General features: G+C 47.5%; 1 protein-coding gene across 3 annotated transcripts in view; it reads right to left on the bottom strand.

Moving 5' to 3' along the window:
• SNX29 (sorting nexin 29) overlaps positions 1-25,764 on the bottom strand; it is a 1,557,993-nt gene extending 1,532,229 nt beyond the window's left edge. For 2 of the 3 annotated variants that reach the window (XM_085632106.1, XM_085632107.1), the window contains exon 1: positions 25,523-25,675. In XM_085632106.1, coding sequence (XP_085488232.1) covers positions 25,523-25,538 — 16 coding nt within the window. In that variant the 5' untranslated portion in view covers positions 25,539-25,675. Of the gene's footprint in view, positions 1-25,522 lie in introns of all 3 variants that reach the window. The other variant, XM_085632108.1, reaches the window with a different exon arrangement.
• Positions 25,765-26,624: the final 860 nt, after the last annotated feature.

Raw genomic sequence — 26,624 nt, 5'->3', positions numbered from 1 at the left:
CCCCCGTCATACCAGGGGAGAGTGAGCTTGGCAAGAGCAATACGCGCCCGCCCGTCCCACACCAGTCTCCTCTGCAGGCTCTCCACCTCCCGAAAGTAGGCCACTGGGATAACATCGAAGGAGTTCTGGAGTGCATAGAGGAACCTGGGAAGGGACATCATTTTAAACAGCGCGGCCCGACCCAGCGGGGACAGGGGGAGCCTGCACCACCGGGCCGTGTCCTCCCGCAGCCGCCGAAGTGGACGCAGGAGATTCTGCTCATAGCGAGCCACCGGGTCCAGCGAAACGTATATCCCCAGGTACTTAAAGCCGCTCAGAGATATCTGAATCGGGAGCCGAGGCGGCAGGAGAGGAGGACCACCAGAGATGGGATAAACGCAGGATTTAGACCAATTGATCGTGAGACCCGAATTGTTCCCAAAGGAGGTCAGAACGTCAAAAAGGACGTTGAGTGACTGCCGCGGTGAGGTGAGATACAGGAGAATGTCGTCCGCATACAGCGAGACCCGATCTTCGAAGCCCGGGCCCCACCGGATCCCTCTAAGCGAGGGCTCCCAACGGAGCCAGGCAGCGAGTGGCTCCAGGGCGAGAGCAAAAAGCAACGGGGACAACGGGCACCCCTGCCTCGTGCCCCTGCCGAGGGCAAAGGGCCGAGAGACCCGCCCATTCACCACCACTTGAGCCATGGGTCCCGTGTAAAGGAGCCTCACCCAGCCAATAAATCCCTCTCCAAAGCCGAATTTATCCAAGACGGCCCAGAGGAAGGGCCACTCAATAGTATCAAAGGCCATCGTGGCATCCAAAGAAACCAGCACGGCCGGTTCGGAGAGGAACTCCGCCCTGGCAAGGGCACCGTGAAGACGCCGCAAGTTAAGAGCGGTGTTGCGGTGCGGGATAAAGCCGCATTGGTCCGGATGAATAAGGTCGCACACGACACTCAACAATCGATTGGCCAGGACTTTCGCCAGGATTTTGGGCTCCGCATTGAGCAGTGAAATGGGCCGGTAAGAAGTACAGCGGTCTCGCGGCTTGCCCTCCTTGGGGATAACGACTATAGTGGCCAAGCGCTGGTCGGCCGGAAGGGAACCCGCCGCGAGAGAGTCGCGGAACATGCGGCTGAGGAAGGGCGCAAGCTTATCAGGACGCAATTTGTATAGTTCAATGGGCAGACCGTTAGGACCCATAGCCTTGCCCGAGCGAAGGGAACGGATCGCGGTCGCTATTTCATCCGACGACAAGGGAGCGTCCAGCCGCTCCCGGTCCTCAACGGACAGGCCGGGCAGAGCAATATCTCTCAGTAGGAGGCGAGAGTCCTCCTCATCCCTGTCAGTCACCGGGGAGTACACCGCCCGGAGGTGGTCAGCGAAACATTCCACAATCTCATCCGGCTCAGTCACACACACACCGTCAGCAGCACGCAACTCGGGGACCACACGATTCACTCTCTCCTTTTTGTCCAGCCACGCGATCAACTTTCCCGCCTTGTCCCCCGCGTCATACAATCGGCCCTGCTGCTCCCTATACATAGTTTTGGCCGCGTCAGTGACCATGGACCTATATTCGAACTGTTTCAGGCTAAGGGCATGTAGCCCGTCCGGAGTAACATTCGCCTCCAGGGCCGACTCCAACCCCGAGATGTCAGTCTCCAGCTTCACCACCGCCTCGCTCCTAACCTTCTTGGCCACCACTATCTGGGCGAGGGCGTGTCCGCGTATCACAGTTTTAAAGGCTTCCCAAAGGGACAACGCAGACGACACCGACCCCTCGTTTTCACTGAAGTATTGGTCCATGGCCCTAACCAGGCTGTCACGAGTCGCAGGGTCCCGCAGGTACCAAGGGTTAATAGGAGCTACCCGCCCTGCAGACCGCGACCCGGTGTCAAAGAGAAGCCACAGCGGAGAATGGTCGGAGATACCACGCGCCAAGTGTCTGACCTCTCGAATCCGACCAGTCTGCGCCGCGGGCATAAGGAAGTAGTCCAGCCTAGAGAGACTCCCATGCGCCCCCGAATGAAAGGTAAACTGACACTGGGTCGGATGCATTAGTCTCCAACTATCCACCAAGCCGAAGGTCTCCAACATCCCACCCAGCCATGACTGGGCAGCGGGGAGGGTCCTCGGTGGGTGACGATCCAGTTCACCCGAAACCACAGAGTTAAAGTCCCCGCCCATGAGCAGGAGGCCGTCCGGAAGGTCAAGCAGCATTCGACCCAAGTCAGTAAAGGTGGAGTTCTGGAGACCCGGGGGAACGTAGACTGAAACCAGGGTAAGGGGCTGCCCCTCCCACCTCCCAATCAAACACACATAGCGCCCTCTGTCATCCGAGACTATCCTCGTGATCTCCACCGGAAGGGAGGTTCGCAGGAGAATGCCCACCCCCCTGGAGCCCGTTGTGAAACCAGAATGAGCTACGAGGCGGTATCCCCCCCTGTTCATCGCATGGCAGACATTGCCGACCAAGTGCGTCTCCTGGAGAAACACCACATCAGGAGTCACACGACGCAAATATTGCAGTACAACACCCCGCTTAATACGATCCCCCAACCCATTGACGTTCCACGACATAAGCCTCAACCCGTCTCCCCCCATCCCCTCCAATAGATCAAGAGGCCCCCAGCCCGCAGCACGGTTCCCAAATATGGACAAAAATCAATACCTCGCCCTGTAAACAAAAAACACACAACAAAACAACCCCCCTTCCCCCCCAACCCCCCCCCAAGTCCAACTCCCCCCACCCTGCACCCCTGCGGGCCAATGACCCCCCCCAACTTGCAGTGTGCCTGTCGCCCCTCTAACCCCATTCTACGAAAAGACCCCGGAGGAGGAAAGGGACCCGAACCCGCCCGCGCCCCTCACGGGTCCTGGTAAGACACAGTATGCAAAAGAAGTAAGACCCAACTGCACAGTGCAAAACCGCAAAAGCAAGGACCAAATGTCAGTCTAAGGGGACCCGTCACCTGCGGTGCCCCCAGAGGGCCCGGGCCGGCCACCCCCGTCCGGCAGCGAGTCCAGCCAGTCACTTGCGGCCACAGGAGAGTCAAAAAAGGCTGTCCGCTCTCCATGCTCCACTCGGAGTTTCGCCGGGTAGATCATCGAATACTTCAGGCCCCGCTCGCGGAGACGGCGCTTCACCCCTTGGAATCCCATCCGCTGTTTCTGGACCAGTTGCGTGAAGTCCGGATAAAAATTGATGGTCGAGTTCTCGTAGCGGACCGGGCCACGGGTCCGTGAAGCCTGCAGAATAGCGTCGCGGTCCCTGTAGTGGAACAGTTTAGCCACGATAGGCCTCGGGGGGGCCCCCGGCCGCGGCCGGCCGCCCGGAACTCGATGGGCCCGCTCCACGGCGAAGAATTTACTTAGGCCAGCCGGGGACAGCTGTTGCAGGATAAGTTCCTCGACCACAAGGTCCACCGGGCGGCCGTCTGAGGACTCCGGTACACCAATGATGCGGATGTTGTTGCGTCGGGCCCGTCCCTCGAAGTCCTCAAGCCGCCGGGCCATATGGTCGTTGACCACTCTAATGTCCCCAAGCGCGGCCCGCAGATCCGACACCTCCGCACCCAGGGTGGAGGTCCGTGTATCAAGGGCCTGGACCTTCTCGTTGGTTTTGGAGAGGTCGGCCCGAATCAGGGTGACATCGATTGCGACAGTGTCGATCTTACGGGCCAGGGCCTCATATTGCGTCGCGATGGTTTCCCTGATGCCCTCGATGGCGCCCATAATGTCCTGCAGGGAAAGTTCCGCAGAGACGGTCGTGCCTCCCCCCGCAGCATCCGGGGAGAGGCCAGTAGCGCCAGGGGGCCCCCTGCCCTGGGTGTAGCGGTCCATGTTGTTGCTCTGGACCGCTCCCCCGCGCAGAGAAGCCTTGGTCTTGCGCCCCTCCGGACCCCCTTTGCCCGCCATGCGAGCGCAGTCTCTCAATGGGACCTCCGATCAAAAGGTGTGCGGGCGCCAGCCAAAGGACCACAAACTGCCGATGTGGGGGTCGGAGGCGTCAGGCCCACCAGTAGCAGATGGAAGCAAGCCTCGGGCAGAGGCCCAGGAGGCACCTCGCCACCTTGAGCACGCACGCCAGCCGATCTCCTGAAGGCCAAAATCGAAACCGAAAGCGCTGACTCGGCAACTGGCACCGCGCTGAGGCCGCTGTTGTTCAATTGCAGCCCGGCCCCACGGGTCACCTTCACCCCGGCCACCTCCGCCGGGTGGGTCCCAAAAGTTCCGACGACGACAACTCAGGATTCCCAGGTCCAATTAGAGTTTTAAAAAGAGATATATGATCAGCTGGTCTTCATCTCCCAGATTCCATAAACCAAATCAGGATAATCTCAGGATATAGTCCGAGGAGCAGAAAGGGTCCGGGGAGCCCTGTGCTCACGCGACCATCTTAGATGCGCGCTAGGCTCCTCCCCAGTATTTTATCTTATTGTATGATTTTATAATTGTCTCTTTTGCACTTTTATGGATTGTCAATAATCCGAATAAAGTTTTCATTGATTGATTGATTGAGTGATCTTACACCTTCACAAATGTTGACAAATGGCATTAGTTAGTAACTGAACCCATGATTTTGTGCTCTCTAATTCTTTGGTGACCACATGAAAGGACTGTTTACTTAGGATGCTGAGCAACTCAGATCTCGGAATGAGACTGGGCATGTATATGGTCTGCTGATGAATGCGCAAACCCATTGACTGCAATGGAGACAACCATCCCTTGAGAAAATGAATTGATACCACAAGTTAATACTTATTAGGGCATCAAGCAATGATCTTTAAGCCTGTCATAATACAGTTTGTAAAATCAAAACACAAACATGAATTTAGCAAGCCTTTTTTAACCTTAGACTTTTTGACTACAGAGTAATGTTAAATTTCTACTTTTCCTATTCTTTAAAACCTAAAAAAGTACAGGATAAGTTTTTGAACCAGTCATTACTCAGCTTCTTCCACCTATACATGTGTGCAGCACCTCACGGTTTGCTGTGAACAACTATTTTCTGCATGAGGGGAGTAATTTACCAAAGAATGTGTGGATTGTCTAATGCTACCTGTTGGAAATGGCCCTTTTTGCAGGGTCATCCCTAAACTTTTTGCCTTCCTCCTGTATTTTTTCTGACCTGTTTGTGTTGATTTTATGACTCTGGGCACTTTACCACTGCTGATCAGTGCTAAAGTGCATATTGTCAGGAATCCCCTCCCGCACATGGATTCCCTCCCACGATGCCACTTCCGTGAACCTGGTGCGCTTGGAGGAGAGCGGACTACAACTCCCAGAATGCCCTCCGGCAACAATTGCCTTATGCAACTCAAGAGTTCTGGTTACATAACACCAAGGGTAACACCTAGTTTTCATGTTATGCAACTCAAGAGTTCTGGTTGCATAACACCAAGGGGAACGCCTAGTTTTCATGTTATGCAACTCAAGAGTTCTGGTTACATAACACCAAGGGTAACGCCTAGTTTTCATGTTATGCAACTCAAGAGTCATGGTTATACAACGCCGAGAGTACTACTTAAGGAGAAGATCACTGGGACTCGGCGTCGGATATTCTGATCTTTGCCGGAGTACCTGGTTGAGGTACACAGACCCGTTGGTGAGTTGAGCGGCGGAAGGAACATTCTAAGGAGCGGAGGAGAGGTGCTGGCGTGTGCTTCCTGCCCGTGTCCTGTCCCGTTCTGAGAGCCGTATTCAACGTCATTGGGCACAAGTCCCGTTGGTAGAGCCGAAGCTCCCAACGGCCTGACAAGTTGGAGAAAACGAGGTTGGTGCGAGCCGAAGCTCCCAACCCTCGTTCCTTGGGTAAACACACGCTTAGAGCTAAGACGCTATCCCGGAGGTGTTTCCGCGTCTTAGCCATCGACACTCGTAGGAGAACTGGGATAGGTAGAGCGGCTGCTCCCGTCCATTCTCTGCGCCACCTTGGGTATCATCACTTAAACCCGGATACAAGAGACGCACACTAGGAGGTGTTCCCAGCGTCTTTGTGTTGTGGCAGTACTCTGGGGGATACTGGTAGAGCGGCTGTTCCCAGGTGGTAGAGAGCCCGGCCGGGTGACTCCCACGTGCCCCCCCGTAGATTCCACAACCTTGGAACTACCCTTCACAGCGGTCGAGTGGCATTGTCGGCCACTGCTTAGCACTGTGCCCTCCGTTGGAGCATACCGGGTCCGGTGTGCATGCGGAGGACGGTTAGACGAGCTGTGAATGGGTATCGTACTGTAACTGGTGATTCCAGTACCGGTATTCTTTGTTGTCTGTAGTTGTTTATCTGTTTATTAAATCATCCTTAAACCTCCATTTCTCTGGTCCGTCGTCTGTTTGTCCCAACCCCGAGAATGCCAGGACGTTACATAATATCCGACCTCTTCCATAACTATCTTCTGGTTGGGCGAACGACATGGCCACGATTGAGGATGTGTTGGCCGTCTTAGCCACGATGCAAATCGAGCTCACCGCTTTCAGACAGGAAACAGCAGACGTTAAGGCTAGAATGGACGCACTGCAGAACGATCCGCTACAGGCGGGTGCCTCTCACACGGCCACGGCTCCTGCGGTTGTGGTAGAGATGCCCGTAGCCATTCCTTTGGCGACACCAGAGAGGTACAGCGGAGACCCCAACACAGTGCAGGTATTCCTCACTCAAGTAGCACTTCATCTGTCCTGCAAACCAAAGGCCTTTCCTACCAGCCAAGCCAGAGTGGCCTTTCTGATCTCGTATCTTGCTGGGAACGCGGCGCAATGGGCAGTCCCAATGGTGAGCAGGGACGACCCTATCCTATGTGATTGGGGAGCCTTCCGCGAGGAATTCTTGAAGGTGTTTGATCGAAGGGCGGACTCGTATACTGCCGATCGAGAGATGTTGGAGCTGAGGCAAGGCAACAATGATCTGGTGCAGTACCTTAATGCTTTTCGAAGGTTAGTGGCCGAAACCAAGTGGCCCATAGCCAAACAAACCGCGCTGTTTCACCAGGGCTTGAGCGAAGAGCTCAAAGATGTGGTAGCACAAATCGACCCCCAACCCAAGACATGTGAAGGCTTGATCAATCTGGTGCTACGGCTGGACCATAGATTGAACGAAAGAAAGGGCGATCACAAGAGGAAAGGGAAAGCGATGGGTGGCCCTGAGACCAACTCCTCCACCAGGACGGAACCCATGGACATAGGAGCTATGAGGGCGAGCCTTACAGCCACTGAAAAAGAATCACGCCACAAGCAAGGCCTTTGCCTTTACTGCGGGAAAAAGGGGCACTATGTACGCGAGTGTCCAGCCAAGCCAAAAACCTCACGATACCGAGCGAACAAAACGGTGACAGCAGTGGTGGAAGCACCGGCGGAAAACTGAGGGACTCCGGGTCTAGGGAAGGGGCATCTTGGAGTCACACCCACATCCCTTCCATGTTGAGCCTGAATCAAAAAGGGCGAAGACATTTGTTTATTACCTTACACGTAGGAGTGCAGGACCAGTGGATACCTGTGGTAGCCATGATTGATTCAGGAGCCACGGGCATGTTCATGGACTACAATGAAGCACGGAGACTGGGTCTCACTCTCCTTCCCAAACAGATACCAGAGGAGGTGTATGCAGTGGATGGGAGAAGTCTGGTGACCGGACCTATCGGACAGCACACAGGAGAAATACCGGTGAGGTTCGGAAAACTGCATAACAAACGTATCGATTTTAGCATAATCAGAGCCCCGCAGTACGGGGTCGTATTGGGTCTACCCTGGCTCCAAAAACATAACCCAACGGTGGATTGGCCTACGCATCACATTGAGATGACTTCCCCGTTTTGTGAACAATGGTGCGGTATGCGGCAGGACCCCCATGAAGGTGAGGTAGGCGAAGGTCACACGGTCGCCACGGCAGCAGAAAAGGACGTAAAGCTGCCCAGAGTGTATCACAGTTTCAGGGACGTCTTCGATGAAATCCGAGCGGAGGTGCTGCCTCCACATAGACCGTTCGACTGCCAAATCGACCTGGTTCCGGGGGCTAGCGTTCCCAGCGGCAGACTGTATGCGCTCACAGAACCCGAAAACGTACATCTACGGGGATATTTGGATAAGTTACTAGGGCTGGGGTTCATCAGGCCGTCGAAATCCCCTGCCGCATCGCCTCTCTTTTTCATTCCGAAAGCGAATGGCGAATTGACGGCCTGCGTGGACTTTAGGGCCTTGAACGCGATAACCATAAAAAACCGGTACCCCCTGCCTCTCATAAGCGTTCTCCTGGAACAGGTAAAAAAGGCCCAAATATACACAAAGCTTGATCTCAAGGGGGCATACCATCTTGTGCGCATGAGGGACGGCGACGAATGGAAAACCGCCTTTAAGACCAGGTTCGGGCTCTTTGAGTACCTCGTCATGCCGTTCGGACTATGCAATGCCCCTGCCGCCTTCCAATACTTCCTCAATGAGGTGTTCCGGGAGGTATTGGATATCTACGTGGTCGTTTACATAGACGACATACTCATCTACTCCAACTCAGAGGAAGAACACGTACAGCACGTATCCGCGGTTCTCAAAAAACTGAGGGAAAACATGCTATACTGCAAACTCAGCAAATGTGACTTCCACGTCACATCAGTGGAATTCCTTGGGGTGATGCTGAGCCCCAACGGACAGGAGATGGCGGAACGCAAGATCAGAGCGGTGGAGGAGTGGCCGGTGCCCCGAGGAGTAAAGGAAGTCCAGAGCTTCATAGGCTTCGCCAACTTTTATAGGCGTTTTATTGAGGGGTTTTCTGGCTTGGTTGCCCCGATCACGCAACTACTAAGGAAGTCTCAGGAGTTTGTGTGGGGACCGGAAGCACAAAAAGCATTTGTGGCCCTCAAGAAGGCCTTCAGCACCGCCCCGGTGCTAGCTCACTCGAATCCGGAATTACCCTATGTGGTAGAAGCGGACGCCTCTGATGTGGCGCTGGGTGCCATTCTATCTCAGAGGAATGAGGTGTCGGGTTTGCTCCATCCTGTGGCGTACATGTCTCGTAAATTGAACGACGCAGAACGCAATTACCATATTGCGGAGAAGGAACTACTCGCAATAAAGGACGCATTTGCTGAGTGGAGGCATTTGTTAATGGGGGCCAGACACGTGGTTACAGTGTATACGGACCACAGAAACCTCCAGTTTCTGACGGCGGCGCGGCATTTGTCTCCCCGTCAAATGAGGTGGATGATCTTTTTCTCCGGTTTCAATTTCCACATCACATACCGACCCGGTACGGAGAACAGGAAAGCGGACGCGCTTTCGAGGCAATCTAATGCCAAGGATCCGCAGCCGGTTGCCAAACATTCCATCATCCCTCCAGGAGTTGTGATAGGGGTGATTCAACCACAGACGTTCCTCAGGGGGGTCCAGAAGGGGACCCATACCTTCATGTGGCGGACGTGGCTTCGCAGTCACAAGGAGTGGCAGATGAAGGACGGGATTCCGCTGAAAGGACGATGTATGTTGTTACCCACGCCTAGGCTTCGAAAACAGGCCTTCACCTGGTGCCACGTGTCTCCCTGTGCCGGCCATCTGGGTGTCGAAACAACGGTAGCGAGCCTAGGACGGCAGTTCTGGTGGCCTGCCATGAGAACAGATGTCCGGAATTGGTGTTCATCATGTACCGTTTGCGCATCCATGAAATCGGACCACAGAAGATCGCAAGGACTCCTCCAACCCCTTCCTACACCGACCAAACCCTGGGAAAACATATCCTTAGACTTCATTGTTGGGCTACCAAAGGATCAATGAAAGACGGCCATACTGGTGGTGGTGGACTATCTCACGAAGATGGGGCACTTCCTCGCTTGCAAACAGGTACCTTCGGCAGGAGAGCTGGCGTCGTTGTTATTGAAGAATGTAGTGAGACTACATGGCCTACCCAACGTGATCGTGTCGGACAGGGGATCTCAGTTCACGTCGCACTTCTGGAAAACTTGGTGTTCGGCGTTACACGTCAAGTCTGCCATGTCCACGAGTTATCACCCGCAGACGGACGGCCAGACGGAGCGCCTGAACCAGTCGCTCAAACAATATCTACGTTGTTTTGTAGAGCAAGGGAAGGATGAGTGGGTGGACCTACTTTGGATCGCGGAAATCGCGTACAACAACGCCACACATTGTTCCACCAAGGCCTCCCCTTTTTATAGTAACTACGGCCATCATCCCCGGTTCTTGCCGTTTCTGCACCCGGTCAGGGAAGACAGATTGCCGACAACAGCCAAGAGGGTGGCCCGCATCAAGGAGGCCTTGATGAGTTCTCGAGTTGCCCTGGAGGGGGCTAAGGCCACGTATAAAGCCTTTTCTGATAGGAGGAGAAGGCCTGGACCGGTCTACAAACCTGGAGATTACGTCTGGGTCTCTACTCGGCACATGAGATTCAAGAAAAGTAGCGTGTTCCATCCCCGCTTCATGGGCCCATATAGGATCCTTTGATGCATCAGCCCGGTGAACGTGAAAGTGTGCCTGCCCCAGTCCCTGCGGATCCATCCCGTGTTCCACGTTTCTCTCTTGAAACCCACGAACGCGGTGAGGCCTCGTACGCCAGTGTCGGTGACTGTGGATTCGGAGGTGGAGTACGAGGTGGCTGGTATCTTGGATTCCAAGTGGCGCAGGGGCAAACTATGGTATCTGGTGGCATGGAAGGGGTACGGACCCGAGGAGCAGTCATGGGAACCTGCGGCGGGGGTTCACGCTCCTCGTCTGGTATCGTCGTTCCATCGTTGATATCCTTCCTATGCTGGTCCTGAAGGGGGGCGCTGATGGGAGGGGGATGTACTGTCAGGAATCCCCTCCCGCACATGGATTCCCTCCCACGATGCCACTTCCGTGAACCTGGTGCGCTTGGAGGAGAGCGGACTACAACTCCCAGAATGCCCTCCGGCAACAATTGCCTTATGCAACTCAAGAGTTCTGGTTACATAACACCAAGGGTAACACCTAGTTTTCATGTTATGCAACTCAAGAGTTCTGGTTGCATAACACCAAGGGGAACGCCTAGTTTTCATGTTATGCAACTCAAGAGTTCTGGTTACATAACACCAAGGGTAACGCCTAGTTTTCATGTTATGCAACTCAAGAGTCATGGTTATACAACGCCGAGAGTACTACTTAAGGAGAAGATCACTGGGACTCGGCGTCGGATATTCTGATCTTTGCCGGAGTACCTGGTTGAGGTACACAGACCCGTTGGTGAGTTGAGCGGCGGAAGGAACATTCTAAGGAGCGGAGGAGAGGTGCTGGCGTGTGCTTCCTGCCCGTGTCCTGTCCCGTTCTGAGAGCCGTATTCAACGTCATTGGGCACAAGTCCCGTTGGTAGAGCCGAAGCTCCCAACGGCCTGACAAGTTGGAGAAAACGAGGTTGGTGCGAGCCGAAGCTCCCAACCCTCGTTCCTTGGGTAAACACACGCTTAGAGCTAAGACGCTATCCCGGAGGTGTTTCCGCGTCTTAGCCATCGACACTCGTAGGAGAACTGGGATAGGTAGAGCGGCTGCTCCCGTCCATTCTCTGCGCCACCTTGGGTATCATCACTTAAACCCGGATACAAGAGATGCACACTAGGAGGTGTTCCCAGCGTCTTTGTGTTGTGGCAGTACTCTGGGGGATACTGGTAGAGCGGCTGTTCCCAGGTGGTAGAGAGCCCGGCCGGGTGACTCCCACTTGCCCCCCGTAGATTCCACAACCTTGGAACTACCCTTCACAGCGGTCGAGTGGCATTGTCGGCCACTGCTTAGCACTGTGCCCTCCGTTGGAGCATACCGGGTCCGGTGTGCATGCGGAGGACGGTTAGACGAGCTGTGAATGGGTATCGTACTGTAACTGGTGATTCCAGTACCGGTATTCTTTGTTGTCTGTAGTTGTTTATCTGTTTATTAAATCATCCTTAAACCTCCATTTCTCTGGTCCGTCGTCTGTTTGTCCCAACCCCGAGAAAGCCAGGACGTTACACATATGCTCTCCCTTTGTAAATATGATGTGTGAATTGGTATATCCATGATTGGCTTATTTGGTTTACCCGTTAGTCCCTAGTAGCGTGGCATGTGTGTGCCCAGGGCTGGTAAACCAAATGCTGCTGGTGGGCCTGCAGCGCTGGTTTGCGCCACCCACAGAAGCAGCTTGTAAAGTGTATCGCAGACCTGCCACTGCAGTGTCTGTGTGCAGTCTAGAACTGCCATCTTGGCTGTGAAGTGCACCCACTTCCCAGCCCCTGAACCTTCCCTTGGCATCATGTAAGCCACTTCTATGGTAGGGTGCATTGTATGTGCAAGGTAGGACATGCTCTGATGTGTGTAGCATGTCCTGGTAGTGAATTACACCCAATTTCGTTTTTCAATACTGTAAGGCTACCTGTTCTCCATAGGCCAGAATGGGCAGTTTGACTATTACACTCTATAGTCCTAACTGACCCCAGGAACATGGTAGAAAAACGAGTTTAGTATGCCTGAGCTCAGAATATTAAAATACATCTTTTAGTGAAGGTTTTTTTTATATTCTGTGTTTGAAAATACCACTTTTAGAAAGTAGTTATTTTCTTGCCTAAGCCTTCCAGTGTGCTCTGCTGTTATGTGTATTGGCTGTCTGGGTTTGGAGTGACAGGGCTGGGGAATTCCAGGAGACAGGGTGAGGTGTCCCAGTGGTGAATGGAGAAATCTGCATCTAGATGGGTGGGAGGAGTTGCATCTGGGACCTGACTAGGGCTGTGCCTTCCCTCCACAATGCTGGCTCCACCTCCTGTGGTGCGTCTGATGTCTCTGCCCTGCACCCTGAAAGGAAAGAAGCAGCCTGGTAAACAAAGTGCTCCAGGACTGAGCAGAACTGGTTCTGGCTGGGTTCAGTGACTTGTGACTCTTTAGAACAAAGACTTTTGGGGTATAAATATCTGTGCTGAAACCCCTACAATTTGTATTGACCCTGGATTTCAAGACGAACCTCTGTCCGTAGAACTGAGGAAAGCTGCAGGAGAGGACTGTCCTGGTGTTGTGTGCTGTTCCCTGGATTGGCCTACAGTAGTTTTCATTGGACTAGAAAAAGGAGGGAAAAGGAGCTGTAAGAGAACTTTTTAATCTTGAACCTGCAATCACCCAAGGGCTAGAGAGAGAGCTAGCCCCCTGACTGAAGTCTCAGGACCAGTAGACTTCATTTCGTCGCTAAAGTCTCAAAATTATCGCTAGAGCCTAAAAAATCATTGCTGCACTTGCTGAGCATGAAGAAAATCGTCGCATCGCTGCCGCTGAAGGCTCGATGGCCTGATCATCGCCCCGCACATTTGCGGCCAGAAAATCATCGCTGCAACTGCTGAGCGTGAAGAAAATCATCACTGCAACTGCTGAGCGTGAAGAAAATCGTCGCATCGCTGCCGCTGAAGGCTCGCTGGCCTGATCATCGCCCCGCACGTTTGCGGCCAGAAAATCATCGCTGCGACTGCTGATCATGAAGAAAATCGTCGCATCACTGCCACTGAAGGCTCGCTGGCCTGATCATCGCCCCGCACGTTTGTGGCCAGAAAATCATCGCTACAGCGGCTGAGCGTAAAGAAAATCGTCACTAACCCCTGTTAGCGAGCGGCCGTGACCAGAGCGTGAGGAAAAACATTGCTAACCTACTGGAGCGACATTTCTTGTGGATTATTTGTCAACATCTCAGAACTGTGGGTAGAGGGGGTCGCAGAGACAACTGTCCTGAGCTGAACTTTACCTTACCCCTTGGAACTATTTTTGCAGCATCCAGAGAGAACTATTTTTGTACAGTATTGTGATTGCCTCGTTATTTGGTCTTGTGATAAGTCTCTATAAATATAACTATTTCCTTTGATAACTACCTGTGTTGTGTCCATTTGTAGTGTTCCTCACTGTATTTACTGTGTATGATCATCAACGCTTTACACATTGCCTCTGAGATTAGCCTAACTGCTCGTGCTACGTTACCACAGGGTGGAGCAGGGATTGTCAAGGGGGTGCAGCCCTTCACTCTGACTTAGAAAGAAGGGTCCCTGCTTGGACAGTGGCCATCCACTGCCAACCAGAGACGCCCATTTCTAACACTACCTTAACTGTTGTATTTAGTTTACAGAAAATCCCTGTGATAAAAAACACAAAAGCGAGTATCTGCTGCAGTTTTTATGTTTCTTTTTATCATCCTCCTACCAATATGACTGACAAAATACAAGACAATGCATGGGGAGCTCATAGCCCTGAAAAAAGGCAGTTGATCCATTTGGGCATTTTAAACTGGCCAAAACATATCGACTGCATGATATTTCTGGATGGAAGTTCAATACAGCCCCATTCTCACCCCCTGTATATGTATAATCTTATCAGAGCAACCAGAAAAATATATATATCTGTTAATGTTCTAGACAATTTTAGTTTATCCTTCTGTCCAAGCTAATTTTTGATTCCTAAATATGGTATCCAAGGCTCCCACTGTTTCAAGCTCGCCTTGACTAAAAGCTATGTCTTGGATGAAAGGCCCGATGATGAAATATGGCAGAAAACAAAATGTGGGTGAGGGCTTATCTCTAAAAACAGGGATCGCCCATACATACACTATTGAGTATAATGCAGATGTAAATGTTCATCTTACCATACTACTTGGTGTAATGCAAAATTCTATGAGGTCATAAGAATTGCACTGTGTGTGCAAGTAGTAACTTGGATAACGCTAGTAAGGTTTGCAGAACTGACCATAACTGGTGAATTTCAGTGGGTTTTCAGTATTAATTCTTAACTACAACTGTAGTCTACAAGTGATTTTCAGGGGTTCTCTTTACACATTTGTTAAACCAAGTATTATAACCAACACCTATGACTCGGCTGTGCACTGGATGATGGCACACACAATGAGGAGTTGGGGAGAGGGTTAATAGAACAAAAGTAGCAGAAAGATGCCAGAGAAGGAGAGAAAGAAAATGGCATAAAAGGTGTCTGAAAGAATGGTGTTCTGATTCTCTGGAGGAAGTTGAATTAACAATATGAGAGAGATTGCTATTTCAGTCTAGAAACATAATGCATGCTGATTCAGCACAGAAGACTGGTAACATACAGGAAGTTCTGAGGATAATTGAGAACAACGTTGAAGGTCTGAATACAGCTGGAGAAGAAAATGGCTGATTCATCAGTAAAGATTGCTATGATGGGTAGCAATGAATCAGCTTACATTGAGATGTTGGCGGGGCTGAATACCTTTCAAAATGTTACCATGTAGAGTATTTTGAAACTTGATTCTAGAATGGAGACTCTAGACGCCTTGTGGAGGAGCATGCATTTAAGGATATCCACTCCTCCATTCTTAGCGATGCACTTACCGATGAAGTAAAATTTGCATTATGTGATCTATTTAAGGTGAAAATAATATGGGGAGGCACGACATCTAATCCAGAAAGTGTAGCGTTGGCCTTCTAGTACTAGGCACTTCAATACAACATCTGGAACAACAGCAATAGCAGACTTTAGCTCAACAGATTGCTGAGATAAAGTGCTGTAAGCTTTGTGTAGGTAAATCAGCCCTTTTGCCCCGATCACCCCCATTTTTGACTTATGCTGGTATTTACTGGCTCCGAGAGTGCCCTCGGCTCTGCTAACCAGGCCCAGTGCTCTGTCCTCTAAAGATTTATGGTAAATAGTATAATTCTAATTGGCCAAGAAGCCTACCTGTAAGTCCCTAGTATATGGTAGAGCATGTAGGTTTAGAGACCCCAGTGGACTTCATGCACTTAAGTGTGAACTGATGTGGTGTCTGGTGTAATTTTAAAACCAGGCCTGCCTTACAGACTGGTTGTATAATAAATCTATGTCCAAATTCAACTTTGGAAATAAAAGTACTTCCAAAGGCCAAAACGACCTTTTTTTTATATATAACTTAATGGTCACCCTTACGGCCTGCCCTAGGTTCCCAAGGGTAGAGTGCATTGTTATAAAAGGTCAGGGACAATATAAAAGATGTTTTATATGCCCTAGTAGGGAAAACAGCCAAAGTCGTTTTCCCAACTGTAGTGCCGCTAGCCCCATAGGCTAATAATGAGAAAGGCTTTATTAGACTTAATAAAGTGCATCTTTGCTTGGGAGCTAGCTAGCAATATCATTCAAAGTATCAAAATAATGAATACAATAAAACCACCTACTTGTCAAGGTTCGATTTATTAGAACTATTACAGGAAAGAAGTTTAAGAACATGCTATTCCGAAGTTACCTTAAGCAGCCCTGTAGCAGCCTTTTGAAATTGGTGAGCCTTTGAGAGCCCAAGTCAAACTGCTCCCTGAGTAGGTATGAAGAGGCCTGGGGCTGAAACAATACAGGCATTTGGTGAGGGAGGTCTGCTTCCTGGAGAAGCCAGCCAGGAGGAAGGGAGCTGGGGAGATAAGCTTGACTTCGAAGGCAGAAGAACAGATGTCATAGGACAAAGGCCAGACACCACTTCCTTGATCCCCGGTGGCCAGAAGGGAGCCCCCCTGATTAGATTAGGAGAAGGGCTAGAAGGTGAGTGCAGTGAGGTGTTAGCCACACCATTGGGTTGGGCTACAAGACACAGACCAAGGAGAGACTTTCTCCATTTTGAGTTTTGTGAAAACAGTGCATTCTGGGTGAAAAATCTGCCACACTTCACAGGAAATGGTCATAGCAGTGGGAGGTAATTTTACCCCTATTGGTTGGGGTGTGTCCCCCCCTCCCCCCCCCCCCGCCAGCCCAGAATGGGGGATAAATGCGAGTGAAATGCAGGAGTTCTTTAGAACACTACTTGGAACAAGAGAAGAAGGAATTCCCTGCTGAACCTTTGGACTGCACCACAGAAGCCTTGCACTCAGGGCTGCACCTGCTGCACTCACAAGGCTTCACAAAGAAAGGACTGTGCCTGACTTAAAGGAAAAGAAGTGGACTCTCTGATCAGCAACAGGTGCAACAGAGCTGGAAGAAGTCACCTGCTAAGCTACAGAGAGGATCACCCAAGCTGACCAGTCGCAACTGTATTTTTCCTGGACGGTGCAGGTGCATTGTGGGAAATTGAGTCTTAGCCCCCAAGGGGCAATCCAGATTCTCTGAATCCTTGGCTGGTGCTACTGGACCCTGGTTGTACCCAACGGAACCACTAAATTTCAAGAACTAAAGGTTTGGAAACTTTCTGCAAAGTTTGGCAGAAAAGGTATAGGAGGAGACCGGCTTGACATTTAGAGAAAAACCGCCAACATCAACTCAGCGAGCGGATCGATCTTGCTGGTTCATCCCGCTGAAAAGCTCTAGGCGGAGCCCAACTAGACATCGAGAGGGAAGCCATTGATGACTACTTCAAGAACCTCTTTGCCGTCAAGGATTCAACACCTGTCTTTTCACCGAGCTGCAGCAGGCTGCCATCGTCAATTCAAACTTCAGATCCCAGAAAAGCTCAAAGTGTGATGGTAAACTTTTTACTGTGGCCTAGCCCTCCACCTATCCGACCCACACTCCATCGCAGATCGGCATGAAACTTTGGCTTTGTCCCAGTACAGCACAACTAGATAGCCACAAGTGGTGCTTTAATCTCTTTGGTGCTAGAATACACAATTTTTTATTTAATATTTTAAAACGTGTATCTCCGGTGGTCCCTCCATTGGATTTTTGTCGTTTTTGGTGTTTTAAAGATAAAAAATATTCTCTATTTTTATAAATTGGTATTCGATTTTTATTTGTGTTGTGTCTTTTTACTTATTTGCTGTATTGGTGATATTAAATGCTTTACACATACCTGTCTCCTAAGTTCAGCTTGACTGCTAGTTTTCCAATCTATCAAAGGTTGAGCAAAGATTAATTTACTGAGACTTAACTTAACCTATTAATGACTGCGGCATTTACTAACTGATGGTGAATACCCCACCTACTAATAACCCACTTTCCTACACTATTTCTGATAGAAAACATATAGTATGAGGACAAGCATACCCCTCTATTTCCTGATCTCTGCTCTGAGACTCTCAGCAGAAAAATAAACTTACTGGAGCTAAAGAAAAAAAAAGACTTCATAGTCAAGGGACTCGAAGCATCAGATGGTCTGCTTGTATGATTGAAGGTTAACTTCAATGAAAGAATAAGCTTTTAGTCGGGTCGATATGGAACATTTTTCTAAACAGATTGGTAAGTCCGAGCCTCACTCTAAGGTGTCATCAGTGTTCCCTACCGCTGCAGTCTGTCTGAGTCTGATGTCAGAACTGTTGCATGCCTATATGTTTTTCACCTGTGAAGTATTTCTTGGCTTGTTATTTGCCTCCCCACTTTTAGCTTCTTTATTCCAATGTAAATTAAATGCAGAAAGTTAGTACCTTTTTTCTAATATAGTTGTATAAATGACGGTGTAATTATTTCTGTCATTCAAAATTATAGTATGTAACGGCACTGATGCTGTAGAAACATTTGGATTGCAATTCACTAATTGGGAACAGCAGCAATGAAATGAAGATTTATGACTGTCCTTCCAAATTTGTATTTAATTAATGAAAATTTAGATTTACAGATGTATTTTTCATATTGTAGATTGTGCAATCTGGAACGATATGTATGAAAATATGTTCAACATTGATAAGAATGTATAACAGGTTTACAGTTGGTGTGAGAAATTAAGTCATGGCAAGACAGTAATTTATAAATATCGTGCCTATTTAGGTTTTGTGTTGGAGCCAGTGATGCAGCCCTGGCAACTACAACGTCTTTATGTTTGTTTTTGTTTGAGTTTTCTCTGTCTTTTGGTTGTTGCTTGAGAAGAGAATATTTGCGTATGGCTGATTTCAATGAATATGTGGCTAGTAAATGTATTTTCTGATGACACAGTTGATGCTGCAAGGGCATGGACTTACCCATCATGACTTTGTTAAAGTGATCTCTTTTATGTTGGTAAAGATTTTATTTGGCAGGTATGACTGTTGGGTACACCAGGCCCACACTGACTTTGTTGATGTGTTTATGAAGTCACCTTGGCAGCTAGATGTAACTTTTCGCCGGCTTACATGGGTAGCAAAATGGTGCTGGTCAAAGAGTATCAGGGTAGCTGACACGTGCCCTGCACTTTGTTTAGTATTGTGAAGAAGGTGCAAAGCAGCTACAGCTATAGCCGGCATTATTCACCCGCATGCTTTTGGACAGTGAAGGAGGCCTGGGACAGCTGGTCCTATGCCCTCTTCCCAATATATGGCACAATTTGTGACATTTTTATTGGTATTTTGAGAACTTCATATATAGGGAAACAGAATGGTTCACAGACCTACAGAAAATACAGAGGTTTCTTAAAAAACAATATTATAAACAGCCAGCGGACCCCTTCAAAATGTTATTCAAAAACAAATCATGCTTTAATCTTGCAGAGACCATGACTGTATTATGGCTGGGTTGGATCCTCAGTCCCTTACTGTTTCAATCTACTTAGCAGATGCCACCGGAACATTAATCAAAATCAGATACAGTAAGACAGGAAGAAATCCACAGTACTTAGTATGCCAATGACACTATATTGTTTGACTTAACACCCACACGCCTGCAGAGACCGCGATCTCAATTTCCATCTGTACATTTGTTAAAATTATTTGAAAACTAATATTACTAAAACAAAATAATGGTATTTCGAGAAATCTATAGAATAATTATTGTTGGAGGTTAGATGGACTAAGTTATTCCTATTTTGGGTGAAATTTACCACCAGTCTGTCCTTCATGAAAAATGTAAGAGGCATTGCTGTGGCAAAGGTTGCCAGATTCATCCATAAAGTTAACATCCAAATGGGTACAAGCCCCATACAGAAGCTAAACCGACCATAAAAAAGAAATGATAAACATCAGGAACAAATATTTTGGCAAGTTCTCATATTTTTAACCGATATGCTTCTGAAGACACTCTATAAACAAGTATTTTATTGTAGCACCATCACGGTTTCTAACTACTAAGGGAGCCGATTTTTAAACAAGTCTGACCTGAGGCATTGATCGAATATTCTACTGAGAATCACCAATTCTTGAAGGGCTCGTCTAATAATGTTTTGGGAAGGATATGGCCCACAGTGAAAGATCTCCTATATAGAGTTATATAGTTTTCCTTGAGTCTCAAGGAGTTCTCGGGTTAGTAATATTCAATCCTGTGAGGTTAAATGCTGCATGGTAACGATAAGCACGAATCAGCCTCCTCTAGTGGAAGTTACTGGGGCTTAAGTAAATATCTCTTGCCCAGAGATGTTATTTTTTCTTGTGCTTCCACGTGTACAAACTTTCATCTACCTACATTGTTTTTATAACCTCTATGGAAGGTACGATGCCTATTTCTGGTACCAATGTTTAGAAAAACACAATATTCAACAGTCAGTGAAATGTTAAGCTATGTAAAAATTGTGAAGATCATTTTCTGTGAGAAGTTGGGTCAGCAGTTAGTTTTTGATGTGATGAGTCATAGGCTGTTGTGCATCTGTAGGTATGCAATAATATGTAAACTATTTCTATGTACAGTGATCAGTATTTTAAGGTATGTATGGACAATTTAATTGCCATCTAAAAAACCTAAATACATTGTCTATTAGCACAGACACACCCTTTAATTTACACGATTCGCTCCAACTTCCAGAGTAAAACAGTTCGTCCAAGACATACAATGTTGCATTTAGCATAAAACAAACCTGCATGTTTACAGTTCTTGTAACTAAATATCCCCCTACTTTACTCTGCACGTCCCAAATATGTTCAACAACTGTTTTCAGGTTTTTTATTTTGTGCCCACAATTTAGGCCTCTGGGAGCACCTCTTTTAATTAAGAAACAGATTCAGAAAAATACTGCACAATACAAATATGTAATTTAAGTGTCTCACTTAGAGGAGATGTACGATTCATACCATAGAAACAGACATACAATGTTTACTGATTTGTTTATACTTTAAGTACCTTGTTGACGTAAATGATGCTTGGTTGGCATCTGTGCTGCAGCATGCACTTACAATTAATTTACCCTGTTTGAATTACATTTATGTGGAAAGGTTTTCTTCATGCCACAGACAAACCCCCTTTTGCAGTTCAACAGGAAGGATTGATACTTTCTCAACATTCTCTTTAGTACCCTAGTCATACCGGAAAACAGCAATCAAGAGCCGGAAGTTGACCAGCTAATTTTTGCAAAGTATTTGCCACTGCGCAGCATCACGTATATTGAGTTCATTTCTTATTTTTTTTTTAATCAATTAGGTCAGCTTTTTTTTTTTTACTAAAACTTGCACATCATGCAGCAGACGGTGGATTATGTGGCAGAGACATTAGACTAGAAGGCCAAGGCTGCAGAGTCACATAATTCCAGTGGTCCTCGCTATTTCAGAGATAATGATCACTCTGTTCAAAGATGGCTTGCACTTTCTTGCCTTCTTGATTTAAAACCAACCAGGAGGAGAGAGGAGCAATGAAGATTCTTGTGGACACTGGAATTCGAGGACAAAGGAATTACAAGTATTCATAGCAAAATGTATTTGTGGGCCTGCAGAGAGGAGAACGAAGGCTAAACAGGTGTCTTTTTAGTCTCATGAGGCATCAGAACTGTCAGATTATATTCCATTCAGACAATTGTGATGTCAATGAGATAAGATCAGGCCTTTAAAGGGGGCGGGTCCAGTCGGGACTCAGACCAAGCAGTAATCAAAACCTGATTTTCAAAAGGATCGCTACGAGGCACTGCATTCATGCCCTTAACAATGCTGGCAAACATGCTGATCGATTTCTCAACAACAGTTCTAAAAACCTGTTATATTAGCTAAGTCAGCAATGCAGTCCCTGTTTATATTTCACGTTTTCCTTCATATTGCATTCCCTAAGGGTATTTGCTTTTTCCAGTTGTTGTGTTCCTACATTTTTTTTCATGCAACATATTACTCTTGTACAGTGACCCTCTAGATATCTAAGTGAAGTCAGGATGTGGGTGGGTGTTCATGACTGGGATGGCTAAGATCTCTGGAGGTAGGACTAAAGGCAGTGTAAGCTTCTCACAGTGTCTGTCAGTGAGTGATAAAGGTGTTCAGACTACATGCTCATCCAATCTCTGACCTCTCTGCAGAGTGCACAGAGTGAAGGGCCCATATGTGCCAATTGTAATTGTGGGAAAGTGTGGGGAGATACAGAGATGTCTAAATATGGACAGCACCAAAGGAAAAGAAAATGTTGTGCTTACATGTGAGTGGGTGGTTCTGTATGGGGAGGGTGTGGTGAAGTGGAGGAGATGAAAGGAAGTACGTGCCTGAAGGTAAAATAAATAACATGTGAGAGATTTCAGAGAGATCTGGGAGAAAAAAAAAAGTTGTGTCTAACAGAATGATAGAGTTCAAAGGAAAGTGGTGTGAAAGGGAGAACAGGAGGGCCTGAGATGCTCTGAAGACCACTGTCTGTTCCACAGACCTTAATCATGTTTAATTTAGTCAAATTTTTTAAGACCTGAAATATTCTAATTCAAATTGGTCACAACAAAATCATTGTTGGTATGCATGTATTTGATACAGCTAACAAGCCCTAGAAAAAACAGTATTTCTTGCTCTTTTTAGATATATGTATATTGCTATGTGATATTTATGGATACAATAACAGTAAACTCACAGAGAGACACCCAAATAGTGGTCAGGCATAGCTGCAAAGTTTCCCAGGTCCATATCTAACTAGTTAGTCCAGGCCTGTTTTTTTATTGTAATTATAGGACTTGTAGTCCTGGTTTTATACTTCGATACATTTGACTACAAGTTCAAGAAGTCTAAGAAAGAAAACAGGACTAGAATAACAAGTCCTCAGAAACCAGGCAGCTACAGGTAGGCTATGTGAAGCACAGGATTTTGATTTACATGTTTAAGTCAACCCCTTAATTAAATATGCCACACCTCTTGCAAAGGAATCCTAGCTATGTTTCTATGACATTATAATCAGGATCTTAAACTGTAAACAAAATATATCTCAGAATGAACAACCCAGTGTAGTACCCAGCCGAGTGTACTATGATGACAAGAAATACCACAAAAGAACCAACAAAGCTGTTCAAAGCTGCCAGCTTACTAAAAACCATAAACTGCCTGCCTATCTCTCACACTTGTTCATCCATCACATTGCTAAGTGCTGTGTCCCACATCCTGATAACCAAACCTCAGTGGTCATCAGACACGACATGGAAACACTTGTCACATAGGATCAAAAACAAATACAATGCCATCCCATTCACACACCTTACATGGTGAAGCATGCCGCCCATGTAGGCAAGTGCTTCTGTAACCCAAATGGGGGTAAGTATGTTGTACCCTATTAGAATTATAGGATTGACCAAAGACTTGTTAAAAAAATTACAAGTTTTATTGTAGGTTCAACGAGCCACCGCTCCACACACCCAGTGCCTTCGAGGTCCCAACTGTCCTTTGCAGAACCCCCTGATATCAGAATACTATGACAACATACAGAACATTCGCCCCACCTAAACAAGCATTGCTAGGCATAACATATTACCTCTTTTTGAAATAAACAAGAAACAAAACATAGTTACCTAAGCAAATAAAAAAAATAACACAAAAATACACAAAAACATATCCAAAACATGAAGAAACCTATAAAATACTACATAAGTAAAATAAAAAACAAAAAAACAATTCACCATTATAAAAGTTCAAGAAGCAACAGTAATACCGTACAAATGAACAGTTAACCATTACACAAATAATTGTTCCCATCACCGCAGTTTCCACGGCAGTTGCTTAACACGTGTGGACCTTCTTGGCCCATAACATAACATATTGCTTTCACCAGAATCACACCGTGGCACGGTAGACAAACCATAGGAACCAGCATCCACCAACTTTCTAGAACTATGATCTATTGAAGGAGATGCGTCCTCTGCGGATTGAACCTTGACAACTTTGCTCAAGTTCCACCAGTGACCCCCTTTGACCATAATCGCACCTCCACACACTCTTTCCACACAAACAGGTTCACCAAAATTCTTTCCACCTTTACTGACAAACCTCGTGCTTTTAATACGAACCAGATCCCCAGGACTAAGCCCAACCAATTTGACAGAATTTTTTATATTATATCTGTCAGCCATCTTCTTCTGAGCATCCTTCACTCGTAACTCCAAAGCATCCTTATCAATATTGGAGGACACCTTGTTGGCCACAGTCCTCAACAACCAAGCAGGATACAACACAGAAGTAGGAATTCTCCCTTTTAAAGACACAAAAGGAGCAATTTTGGTAAGAGAATGAGGTGTCGTGCGATAGAACCACAACATAGATCTAACCGCACCTTCAATATCAAGACAATTTTGTTTAGCCCATTTGATACAATCGCCCACAACCCTGTTCATTCTCTCCACCAATCCATTGGTCTGTGGATGCCCAACTGAACTCTTTAAATGTTTCACTCCCGACTCCTTCAGAAAATCTTCCATGTCCTGACTTACAAATTGCACACCATTGTCAGACACAATGACTTCCGGAAAACCTTCTCTCATGAATATTTCTTTGAGGAACAAAATAGCATTGTTAGCAGTGGGAGCAGCACAAAACTTTACCTCCGGCCATTTACTATGTAAATCCATTAACACGAAGGCAAAACGAAAATTGTACGGAAGAAAGTTGAAAGGACCAACTAGATCTATACCCACTTTCGACCACGGTCTCATGGGATAATCAATAGGTTGAAGTGGAGGCGTAACAACTCTCAGCTTCTTTTCCGCACCACTACATACACCACACAGTTTCACACTTTCTTCAATATCTTTATCCATAGAAGGCCACCAATAATGCAATCTAAGGCGCCTTTTCGTCATGGTTGCCCCCAGATGGCCATCATGCGCACAATCAATAAGCTTGCAACGAATACCAGAAGGAGGTACACACCTGCCATCCCTCATAATCACACCATCTTCAATAGACAGCTCCTCAGAAATTTTCCAAAAGGGTTGAATTTCCTGACTTATACATTTTTCTCGTGGCCATCCCTTTACAATGAATTCTTTCACCCTGTCCAGACACTGATCAGCTTTCACTGCCACATTCCATTCCATCTCACTACAAGCCTTGTTATCCACCGCATCTACCACCGCAATAAAACAATCCTCTTTGTCCTCCTCCAAATCTAACGGGTCATCATCACTCAAAGGCAGTCTAGACAACATATCTGCCCGGACATTCTGTTTTCCAGGTATATGTTTTGTGACAAAATTATACTGTAACAACTTTGTAGTCAATCGCGCAATTCTGGGAGAGTAAGTACTATATAAATTTGCAATGCAATATAATATAAATGAGCTTGTATCCCTCCTTTCCAGTAGCTCTCGTTGGGACATCCTCGGTAGTCTTCTTTTAAAAGTGATTCTCCAGCAGGGCTGTTCCCGCCCCAAGTCTACCACTGAGACAGCTCTCCAGCTGACTTCGCCCTTCGTGCGGTTCCCAGTGGGTTAGCTCCCTCCTTGCTTGTTTCTCATCACTGCGGTTGGCAACAGTGAAGTTCCCTGCCTGTGTGCTAACAGTTGCGTAGTGACGCTAGTTTCAAATCAAAGCAGCGGGCGCAGTGCCTTATTACAACCATACCGTAGTTACCGCTCATCCTCCAGCACTGACAGCGGCTCCCAGCGCTGATACCAGTCCAAGGAGCGCTGCATTCACAAACCGGAAGGGAATCCCACACACACGTGACCCGGAAACAAAATAATGCAGCTTTCTGACAGCTCTTGTATTCGGGGAGACCAGAACCAGGCACGAGGTAAGCACGAGACCGGGAAGTCACAGGAGGACGCAGCCCCGGGGAGGAGTTTTTTTTTAATGGAGTCACGTGCACGTTTTTGCGGGTGACCGTGCATAAAACAGATGACCAGCCGTGACCGGCGCGCACGGTACACGGCTCCCTGCTATGAGACCCACTAGCTCCGCGATGGGGGAAGACGTTTGCTGCTGTAGCATCAGTTGTTACGTCTCAAGAAAGCGCTTCATTCAACCGTCATTTTTTTTAGAAAGTGGAATATTAATGGCCGAGACACTGAAGGCTCGAGCTAGTTGCAAAGCTCTGCCTTACTTCGAGATACTCTTGGACCCTCGAGCCCAAAACTAAACGAGCTTCATGTGGCTTGTGCCTGCCACCCACGCATTAACATCTTGGGCCAGGAATAGAAGACATAGCAATAACATTTGGTGTAAAACGGCAGATAAAAAGATCCCCACCTAGTGGCTGAATGCACAAGTGAAACTAGAAAACTGTGACCAACCCCAACTTATCCAAATTGCAGGCAAATATCGTATCTCACCGTCCCTCCCTTTTCTGTATTATTTCATACAAGACGCCGAGCCCTGAAAACGTTTGCCATGTGAATTGAGCAATAAAAATCACGTAAAACAATGCTAAAATCTCTTAAAAATACATTTTTTTAAATTTCTTAAGGCATTTCACCTTCATCTGATTTTATAAATGCGTTGAAATATATTTATTAAAAGTGATAGTTTTTAAACATGTACTTAGAAACATTCTTGTCCTCCCACCTGACAACAATGCAATTAGTGAGCTACTTGCAAGTTTGTTTCACGTGCAACCTGAATGGGGCCTTGATTCTTTTTAGACATGAAGCAACATTGTAGTTTATTAAATCAAACGATATGTTTTTGGACAGCACATCCTGAAATCGTGTAATGTGCGACAATG

The sequence above is a fragment of the Triturus cristatus genome, chromosome 10 (assembly GCF_964204655.1).
Source record: "Triturus cristatus chromosome 10, aTriCri1.1, whole genome shotgun sequence".
Lineage (NCBI taxonomy): Eukaryota > Metazoa > Chordata > Amphibia > Caudata > Salamandridae > Triturus > Triturus cristatus.
This window is presented reverse-complemented; position numbering and strand designations above follow the sequence as displayed.